Here is an 11,053-nt window from a genome sequence, read left to right on the forward strand (position 1 = left end):
CCCCCCCCCAATCCCGCTTCATTCCTCGTTGAGTCACCGAACGACAAATATTTGTCAAGACAGGACAATTACTTAAGGCGGTCACAGGATGATTCCTTGTAAATTTACTTTGTTCCTATTGTGAATACTTGGTAACCAACACCCCAAATTTGCCAAGGTAAACCGATTTCTATTACCCTTATACCAGGGGTTTACGTATTTAGGGGTCTTAAGCGAATTGTTCTTAATGCTTAAACGGTATCGGTATACGAAATTCCCGTATTACTGATTCCATAAACAAGACAATGTTCGACAGTCCTCAGTCACCCCTCACCCTGCGCCCCGACATTTCAAAGGATAGCACTGCGAGAAAGTATCAGTTATTTCGAAAAATCGGTGCAGCACGTTACAAGCTCGGAGAATCGAGTGAATGCCAAAATTTTGCGTGGTTCGAAATCCCTTCGCGTAATCCTATCGCGCGGTACGCTCGAATCGTTTATGAATTATTGAAAAGCCCTTTGCGAGTATTACCCGAGCGTTAACGTTTGTTGCGATTATTAACGTGAACTTTGATCGAGGTGACAATTACACGAAATCTCTATAACGTCGAGCGCGAGGGGTACGTATCGCGAGTGAGCTAGCGGTTACCAGTTTTCCCACCAATATTTCAAACTTGGTACGAAAATTGATTAATCCACCGATTCCCTGGAACGAACGTGGGCGGGGCTGGTTTCATATTTTCCTACCACTTTTTGTCTTCTTGTTTTATTGTTCGGTCGATACGCTTGTGCTTGTTCTCGTCTTTTTAATCCGCGCTTCAGGATCGGATACCTGGTACCATATACGCAAGCAATATACTCGTATATATATATACACATATACATATATATATATACATATATATGTTCCCCTTTGAAATATGTATTTTCTGAAGCGCGAATAATCGTTGACGAATATTTTTGATAAATGTCTCACCAATATGCGTGCTGGTCCTTCATCAAGGGAGTAATTCAGCGAGATAAGCTATCACGTGCGAAGGTCCATCCGCAGGATTCCGTAAAGATGACGTGTGACGGGATGCAGGTGCAAGGAATGCATCAGGAATACAACAGGTAAAGTATCGATTGCTCTAGCACTAGATTTTTCTATGGACACGGGGTATATGGTGGCTTTATATAAAGATATAGAAATTCAAAAAAGAGAGATGGAAGGAAAAAAAAAGAAATGGATACTATGGATATATATATATATTTTTTTTTCGTAAAACTATATCTAGCCGCCATAACACTATGACATTTTCATGGTCATGGGGCTTTACATCGTTCTCCACTTCTATACGGTCATACGTTTGATATATTTTTCAGAAGAGACGTGGGACTCCTTCATCCCGATTGGCGAAAGTTTCCTCACGTACAGCTTTACGGATGGACCGCGCACCACGAACATCAATGGAAATATCTGCACAATATGGTGAGATAAACCGAATCTACTTTCATTAAAATAATAATAGCCGATCCATCTGCCCTTGGTAGATACACAATATAAAGTGAAGGGCAATCCTCCCCGGTTCATTCAGCGCAAAACCAAAAGAGCACGTGAACTACGTATACCTAAAAGGTATACCTACATAAAAATCCCCTTGAACAGACGTGATTTTTATCCCCCACTATACGACATCCGCCTTACGGAAAAAGTAATAATAAGAAATCAAAGAGAATAGAAAACATAATTTATACATGACAATATACATAATATAGCCGAAACTCGCGAGCATCAGTGTCTGTACTAAAACGAGTAAGTGGCAAGGTAACGTTAATTAACGATTAAGACTCAGCGTCAACGCAACATTTCTGCAGTAGGATTTACTCGCAAATGAAGTGTACGAAGGCGATAGGCAAGAGCCGCAGGCATAAGAAGCTTAGTCCATGTAGCCTTTCATCTTGGTCGATCTGAAAAAGCACCTGGTCGCAGAATCGTACCTATTGTAGATCCTTGTAACGTTTCGTTTTTAATAGCTTCCATTGGCTGAAAGGTGAGACGACGACTCTAACGAGTACGAGCACGAAGCACATGAGATGAGATCGTGGTAGAGTACTTACGCCGGTAGTACCTCCACCCCGTCAAGGAGAGAGAGAGAGAGAGAGACAGAGAGAGAGAGAGGAGACGGATGATAGGGCTACAGTGTGTAGCAGGGTATGATGACGCAAGGGTGATTTTCATTGGTGTGCTAGAGGAAGGCGAGCGTAAAGTTTACAACTGGTGGCGGCTTTAAAGTTAGCTGATATGAAACCATCCCCGATAGAAGGTCGGAGAGCTCTGGAGACCTACGAGGTTGTACCCACCCCTCGACCTAAGAGCCATCCAAGACCGACTTCGTTCCCAGACAGGATATGAGTCCACGAAAGGAAGACGAAACATCCTTGCAGGATAGTCGGCCATTGGGTACAAATCATACAACCTCCTTGGGATGCACAGAGAAGGCAGATAGAAATGCAAGAGAACGTCCTAAGGTATAGGAAATGGTCCAAGGATGCTATGGGGGTGGATATGGGGTGACTGGATAGTTAGTACCGATGGAGGGGATGTCATGAGCAAAATGGATCGGGAAAGAACAAGAGTGGAATTGCTGAGCAAACATGGGGAAGATAGACGCGGGAGAGAGAGGGCTAACTCGACCAGGTTCGCCAAGAGACCGAAAGAAGGATCGAGAGAGAACGTGGATATAAAGGACGAGAAGAGATGCGACAAAGAGAACCAGAAGAAGGATCACACGATCCGTGCTAAGAGCCTTCGAAGGAAGAGACACCGTGTACCTTTTCTTCCGTTTTCTTTTCTCTTTTTTTTTTTCGTTCTCCTTGCTGAAACCATTCTTGGCCGGTTTCCAAGCCTCTCTCGAAACGCCTGAGCTCTACGAGCGTTTAGGAAATTCCGTCGAGGTATAACGGCGCAAATTATTCCACCTTTTTCAATGTCTTTCGCGAGAGTGGGATAACGACTCTACTATTATATGATCTAGGGTAAGAAAATCTCGGCGGTTTTACAAAGAGCCGCTATACCTACTGCTATTGGGTTTGGCATTAGAGAGTCTTCTGAGGATGTAGCAGAAATCAAGCGATATGAAATCTAAAAGACCTTTCGGAGGCTTATGCCAGCCAAAGGAAGACGGTATGAAGATCTTAAGTGTCTGCTGCTCCAGAGTGAATTAAGGTAGAAAGTTAGTTACCCCCAAGACTGACGTCGAAAATTCGAACCTCTCCATTGTGTCCATGAAACTTGCATATAGTCGTATAAGAGGATTTCGTTTGTTCGCGATAGCTCGACCTGGGGAGAGAGGGAGAGAAAGTGAAGAACGAAGAGGCAAAGTGAGTAAAGAAAAGAGAGGCAAAAGGGAAGCGGGATGACGGCGCGATGCTGGCCACGCTAATTATTAGGCGGGCAAAGTTTCCCGGACGAAAGTCTACCACCCCGATCCTGCTATAGAGAATCTTGCCATGGGAGTTGCCAATGAAGTATTAAAGGATAGGTAGAGGAGTTTTCGACGTGGAAGCGCCAAGTTTCAATGGTTCTGTCTCAACAAACGACGACGGTTTTCAGATTTTATAAAAAATCCGTAGAAACGTCGTAAAGTTACCCCGTCAAATATCAGGTGATGGCAATTTTCGTGTGATATACTTTTTTCACCGTCGGACTACTACGCTTTCACCGTCGGACATACTTATGAAATTCAAGATCAAAAAGTATAAAAATTGTAAACCAACGAACCCTGGGATGTTAGTGGAGATCTAAAAGGAAATACGTTCAATGTCATTTGCGCACGTATGGCTTTTCGTTTCGATAACTCTTTGAAATGCTGCACTTTCTCAGCACTATAAATTCAAAGGACAATGTACTGAAAAAAAACTTGATAACGCGAAGACTGCAAATGAAATTCTTATAAATTTTGAAAGCGTCAATGATTACAGGTAATCTTAAAATACAAATAGACGTACTAAACTTACGAATACACTACTCGTATTTACATTATACTTTGTTCTATACTTTTGCATCGACTTTCTATTAATTCCAATCATACGCATAGGTATATCCTAATTCTACTCCAATCAATCTGCCGAATTTCTTCAATCTTACGCGTAACGCAGTATAATCGCACCGATAATGAAAAGCTTTTTCTAAACACGTAATTGCACAATATGTCAATTTTATATCAGCCTTATCATGCACCGATGAACGTAAGCCGATTTTATAGTCTGGGAGTAATAGGACATACGGAAAGTTTTTTTCCGTGTATAACGTATCAATAGCAATATCCTTACCATGGGGTAATATTTCAGGTAACAGACGTGTTAAAAATGCACGCTCCAACGTCGTTTCATATAATTTTCCTGACCTCGAAAAATTCTTAGCTTCCTGCAGTAATAGATATATTCAATGATTTATAGCATTCAAAAATATAAAAAATGGCGACTCGTTATCCACTTCTATCGAAACTTACCTTTACTCCCGTTCCTTTCATAGCCTCGGTAAGACCAGGCAATTCGCAGGCGACAGACTCTCTTGTGATTGCAGATCGTTAAAGGCGCCTTGGAATCGGCTTACTACGCCACGGAGACGCAGTACAAGGCAGCCTCTTTGAGCAACCAGTACACCGTCCTCTCGAGACCGATTGTCAGCAACGTAAAGGAGGTGATCGAGTTGCTAAGGCGGAATCAACAGTTCGGCAATTATTCGCACAGTCTTGCGGAATCTGCAGAATACGACGCCGACGACGAATCTGGTAATAGGATAATCTTAGGAGTTTACCACTTCTATAGAAAATAAGGATCGCTCCTGGAGTGTTTTTCTCAGTGAGAGCAGCAGCACCGAGCGAGGATCAAAAGTCACTTCAAAGTATGCCAATGGCTTACGGGTTGGGGTTTCGCTGCCGCGGGCTTTCAGCGTTTTCTTCTCCCTTCTGTCGTCCCTCTACTGCGCCTTTCTTTTTTATCCCTTGACATTAAGAAAAGAAACAACAAAAATAGGAAAAGGAACAACACGGCAATAACAAGAAATTCAATAATCCCAATTCGCATTCTCCAGTCGTATGTTTGTACTTACCTACATATAGGACACGTTAGACCTTTTTTTTTCTTTTTCACTCTAATGCTTGGAAAGTCCCTGGAGAAGCGGGGAACTTTGAGGTCCGTGCGAAAAGCGAAATGTCAAGCGGATACAGGCAAATGGAAAATGATGAAGTAATCCTGATAAAAATATACTATCTTGCATGATCAAGAGACGCGGTAGCGTCTCGATCGACGCCAAGTTGGCGCTTTTTCGTCTGCTACGATGAAATATTGTAACTTGAATTATCTGCGGGTATATGTCGTGGGCGAAAAATGTGTCAGGTCGAATATTTTTTCTTTTTTTTTTTTCTTTACAATGAGCCTTTGCCCAATAAAATCGGTTCCCGCAATGCTGATATCTGGCATCTTAGCAATATCAGTCGAAAAATGTTTTTCTCAATTTGTCTGCTCTCACACAATCTTAAAAAATTTGTCCCCTCGCATATACGTATGAGGTTCGACGCGACACAGGCATAACGAGTCGAGACGCGCATGCGCAACGAGCCAGTGAACACGTGTAGTCTTCTGTTTATATGGCCTCAGCTGTTGGCTACTATCTTATTATGAGTTCGTCTCATATTTCGCGCTTGTCGTTCGCATATCGTTTCTGCGGACTGTGCATGTTATAATAGTGGATATAATTGATGTCCGTGTTAATGATTTGTAATAAAACATAAATATATTTTTTTTTATAAATACATCGCTTTTCCTAACCTGTCTCTTCGTGAAAAAATTCAGTCTATTGGAGCTAGTCGCTGGCACACCAAGTTTTTTGTAGAGAAACATGTACGTCTATTAAGCATCTACCTAGGAGATTGTAATGTACAGGAAAGGTCTTAAGAAACCTGCGAACAAATCAGCTCCCTTGACCACAACCAAAAGCCTTTATTTCCGCCGATTTATCATTGACGGAGACCGTGTGTGCTTGAGCCTCGAATTCAACGACTGACTCGTTCGCACGCTCTTACATTTGTCGTGCCCTCTCGCCGGGCCGTGCCTCACACATACCAGTACACAACAGGATTTTTGCTTGGCTAATTTATTGGATTTGATTTAATATTTTTGCTTGGTATTTTTTTAGCAAGGATTTATTTTTTATGAAATGGCTACACTTTTAATACTTGGCGTAACCGTTTTGTTTTGAAAAAACATTTTTGGTGTTATAGTAATCACTTCGAAGTGTACAATATGTATATACATATATGTATACTTTACTTGTTAAGGTACTCGCATCGTATTGCGTCATAAATAAAACACGTTCATGTCTGGATGCATTTCGCGGATTATACAAAACTTTCATCTCCGTTTTACTGAAACATTCCGAGTGCATATCGATCGTCCTTAATTGCCAAGTAGAAAGGCATTCTGAAATACGTCAGGAACGTATGACTTGAACGTATCAAAATTACTGAATTAAATTTTATCCGTCTTGGAAACGGTAACTCAAATTTTTTTATTTTTCAATATTTCACTCATCTCCGTTTTTTCTTTCAATTATCTAGACAAGCATATCACTGTCAGAATGGTCACGTGTAGTGATAGGTTGAAATGTAAAATTCAAGGAAAGTATACTCGTTCAATGAGATTTATGTTTTTTTTACCTTTTTTTCAGATGATAAACCCAGACTACGATGCCGCGAGAAAAAATATCGCTGGTTAGAAACGGCAGTGTAACTTTTATACATATACAAGAAATGTATACATTAAATCTCATGTAAAGAATGAGTAACGTAATGCATAAGGGTTATCGGCTTAAGGGGAGCATACTATTTAGAATTTTCGAAAAATCGATTTTTTTGTTTTCATATTTCGAAAGTATAATATATTAAGAATGCAATAGAAAAAGGACAAATCGAAATATTAAATATTTATGGAGTTATTGCACATAATCGAGAGCGCCGCGGTCCGCATACCGTAAACTAGCGAATCTGGTAGCCGGAGCGCTTGGGGTGGAGCAACGGTTCTTTCACAATATCTTTGTATAATTCTTTGAAGATCGTACTCCATTACTTGGCAACGAGATTAAACAGCATCCCCTACTAATTTATGAAGATTTATCTAGGGATGATTTACTGGAAAGATGCTTGGGTGGCCATACCCAGAATGCCAATGAAAGTTTCAACGCGACAGTTTGACGATTATCCCCAAAGCACCTGCATTCTGGGTTAAAAATCATTGAAATATCAGCCTATATTGCTGCTGGGATATTTAATGAAGGCTACACCTCCATTCTTAGAATTATGAACAATTTAGATATAATTGTTGGCACCTATTTGAAAGTTTTCGTCGAAAACATCGATGAGGCGCGAGTAGCGAGGCAGAACAAGATGAGCCTTTCTGAAACTAAAGCAGCTCATATAGTCAGAAGACAACAACAAATGTAAGAGAATCAGATTTTCGAAAAGGCTGAAGGATTATTAAATGCGTCTGGAATTGCTGATTGATCGATAAGTCACTAAAACTAATAGCTTTATCGTACTGAAACTTTAAACGCGATTATCTCGAAACTACATTTTCAAAAACTGCTCATGTTGTAACTGAAAAAGTTATTGGCCGATCTGGCTGAATTTTTGGGAGGTGATTCTCTATAATATTATCGGAAGGACAAACATAAAGTTTTAAAGATATCGCGTAAATAAAATATTTTTGTGGGGTAAAAACTGTCGAAGAAATGGTCGAAAATTCGAACATTTTTTTTCAACAGCCTACCAAAATTTTAATTTTATACTTTTTCATTGTTTTTTAGGTCAGTCCTTTCCCTTTACATGACAGTAATCGAAAAATAATTGTTTTTTTGGTTTCAGATCACTACAAAGAACATGAAAACTGCAGCACTTCTCGGTATCATGCAAAACACGCCTGGCCAAATAAGACACAGAACCGCCATTTTTTTTCATAACAAAAAAAAAATTTCTATGCTTTAAAGATGAAATAAAATGATACCACAATTTCAAAATAATGCAATTATTTTATCACCTTCAAAAAATTCATGAAAAATGCCTCATTTTCGGCCGTTTAAATAGTATGCTCCCCTTAAAGAATGAATTAGTATAGGTATAATTAGTATATTAAAAAAGAAATAGATCTCAAATAAAATAGTTCAAAGGGACAATCCAGTCAAGATATTCCAGCGTGAAAAATGTTTGTCAAGACCCTAAGATCGGCAATGTAAAAAACAAATATACGCATGTTATCACTGTTTATCGCAAATATTGATCGAGCATGATAACAAGTAAGATTAAAAATACGTAACGCTTTATAGGAACTTATTAATATAAAGATATCTAATCAAGCAAAGTCTTTCCTTTGTGATTGAAGCGCTGCTCTTCCGTTCTTCCTCTACCCCTCTCTCACCGCCCTACCATCCACTTCCTCCATTCAAGACATTCGTATTGATATTTGCCTTCTTTTATTGCGCATTCTTTCAAGGAGTAACCTTTCCCATTTTCTCATAACGAAAGTGACGCAGACCAATATCGTGTTACTAATTGGGTAGAAAACGACAAAATGTACTCTTAATGAATTTCCTTGGACTCCTCGAGTTCATTAAGGAGCTCAGAGTATTACATTTTCGCGAAAGGTTGTATAGGATGTATAAATGAAAAAAAAATATATATATAAATCACAAACAAATTTGAAGTCGCGAAAAACACACGTCTCTCTGGTACAAAATATTTAATGAAATATGAATGTTTTTTTTTAGGTGGAGTACCTTTTAATAATGTCATTTATTTCGAAAAATGCTAATAACAATTCCCGTGCGATTTTGCAAAGGAAAAAGCGCACAGGGTTATCGAATTCACGTATGTATCTATACCTTGTCATATCATTGGCATGCGGATAACACACGAGTCACATATTGTCAGTGACATTTACCAATCGTCGAATATCATCTGCCTCATTGAAATTCCTCCACGTATGACAGAAGATGAGACAAGAATATCGCATTTGTCTCCGTGACTATTCGCCTCTCGGTTGATCAAATTCTTTCAATTTGCTTCCTCTTTTTATGTTCTTCGTCCCACTTCTTTTTTTCAGCCAGAAGTCAGACGGAAAGTGAATATTCACTTTGCTTATTAAATAGGAAACTCACAGCGATGAAAAGAGCCGCTCGTCGACGTTATAGGATGAAAAGTTACGGTTCGAATTGCGTGCCGAACAAAAGTAGCCGAGCAAGACGGCGCGTTACAACTTTCTTACAGTAAAGGAATGAAGAAGGAACTCATGAGGAAGAGAGATAAATTTTCAATAAAGAAGAAAATCTGTCGCCTGCCCTTATACATAGCACTGACGGTTTATGCTCGTTAATTATAATTGATCGAGATTTTCGAGTTACAGGTAAAATGATAATCCATGCCAACGTCACAATAATTTAGAATCGAGGATTTCATCAGCCAGGCAAAAATGCATGACGTGTTCGATAATTGAAATAAATTGGATTAATCGAATTATTTCCCACCTGTATACGTGACGTTATAGTATTTTTAAAAATACAGTCTACTAACATTAATTAATACTCAATCTTGCTCGAAATCTACTGACAACGATGACAAATACAGTTTTGATATACATGAACTCGATGCATTCTAGTGAACTTTGGAAACTTTTGATCCACATGAATTTTCGTATCACCTCTTATCATCCAAAAGTAGAAGAGACACGTCTAATACCGGTCAGATCGTTCACGGCATACCTAAGAGTATAATATTAAAGCTGCTGAAATCCTTTTACTGCTGTCAATAATGATACAAATTGTGCCTGTTGTACGTTATACTTTTTCTCAGCCAAAAATTGCATGCGTCTGAAGTATTTGATTATTTTCGATGTAAGTAATCGCCGTAATTTATTTACATAACAGTTTACACATAATTAATGTTACGCAATGCATATTTGATAATAATTATTAATAACTAATATATATTATTAGTAACTATTAATAACTAACTCTACGTGCGCGGAAAGTTCGCCACATAAAATATGCTCTATATGTATATTATATTATTACACGCAAAGTGATTGGTATTATCAGCCAGTATTAATGCCGGTCATTGCAGCTCTTTTTACTCACATGAAAATTGATTTTTCTGGAAAACACGCGTATTCTCTCAGGTATTAATATTTTCCCTCAGGTGGCCGACAATAGCCTGATCTACCCTAGTACCGAGATGTGTAAGACTCGCCCCTCTCGGAAAGAGGATTCGGATGCTCGATTTCCACCCTCTGTTCACTTTACTCAATTTCGATTCCCATTCCGCCACATTCTCCTAGTCCCCGAACTATTATTCCTACCTCTCATAATTTTCCCGACGGTCGCTTCTTTTTACTTGGGAGGAAGTACCCGCGAGCAATTGAAACTCGTGGCCATTTACTGCATTTCAATAATAGCTTCCCCATTCCTTGTAAGCGCAACACGAGAGCGCGAACCGCCGTCGATTTACTATGAGCTTTATGGAACATGCCGTACTGAAAGAGGTATGGCCGTTTAACCATGCCAGGTACGGCAGCTATATTATTGCCTGTTGCTGGTTCAGTTTATACTTCCTAGAAAGGTCATTTGCGTTAAAGCGAAGAGTAAGGCGTAATTCGGCATTCTAACGAAAAAGTTCATAGCCGGTACAAGTGTGTCGTTAAAGATCTTAGTCAGAGTCTCTGAAAATTCACCGAACCAATTCCAGGGTAAATGAGCTCGTGGCAAAGCTCATAAAATTTTCTAACCAAAAAGCAAATTTCGTAAGTTCAACGAACGCATCGGCTGCTTGGATCAGGTCTGGCGGTGAGTCAGATACATCGCGTGAAAACTGTTAAGTGCAAAAGGAGGCCCTAAGGAAGAATAGAGGAGTCTGATGGTGTCGCGCTTTCACGGGTTTCCGCGAAAGGAATTCAAAACGGGAAGACAAGACGACGCACAGGCCCGAGTGGGCGAGTTGCTTTGAAAAGAGGGTGAAGAATGCTTCTCATCACCAGACTCACCCTCG

At 39.7% G+C, this 11,053-nt stretch overlaps 1 protein-coding gene across 1 annotated transcript; it reads left to right on the forward strand.

The window, feature by feature from the left end:
* The first annotated feature begins 996 nt into the window (after nt 1-996).
* LOC112494880 lies at nt 997-6,809 on the forward strand. Its single transcript, XM_025088422.1, has 4 exons — nt 997-1,091; nt 1,344-1,449; nt 4,546-4,753; nt 6,691-6,809. The coding sequence occupies exons 1-4, from the start codon at nt 1,042-1,044 to the stop codon at nt 6,750-6,752; spliced, it is 426 nt and encodes a 141-aa protein (XP_024944190.1). The 5' UTR covers nt 997-1,041; the 3' UTR covers nt 6,753-6,809.
* Nucleotides 6,810-11,053: the final 4,244 nt, after the last annotated feature.

Source organism: Cephus cinctus, unplaced genomic scaffold (genome assembly GCF_000341935.2).
Source record: "Cephus cinctus unplaced genomic scaffold, Ccin1 Ccin1_scaffold0080, whole genome shotgun sequence".
NCBI lineage: Eukaryota > Metazoa > Arthropoda > Insecta > Hymenoptera > Cephidae > Cephus > Cephus cinctus.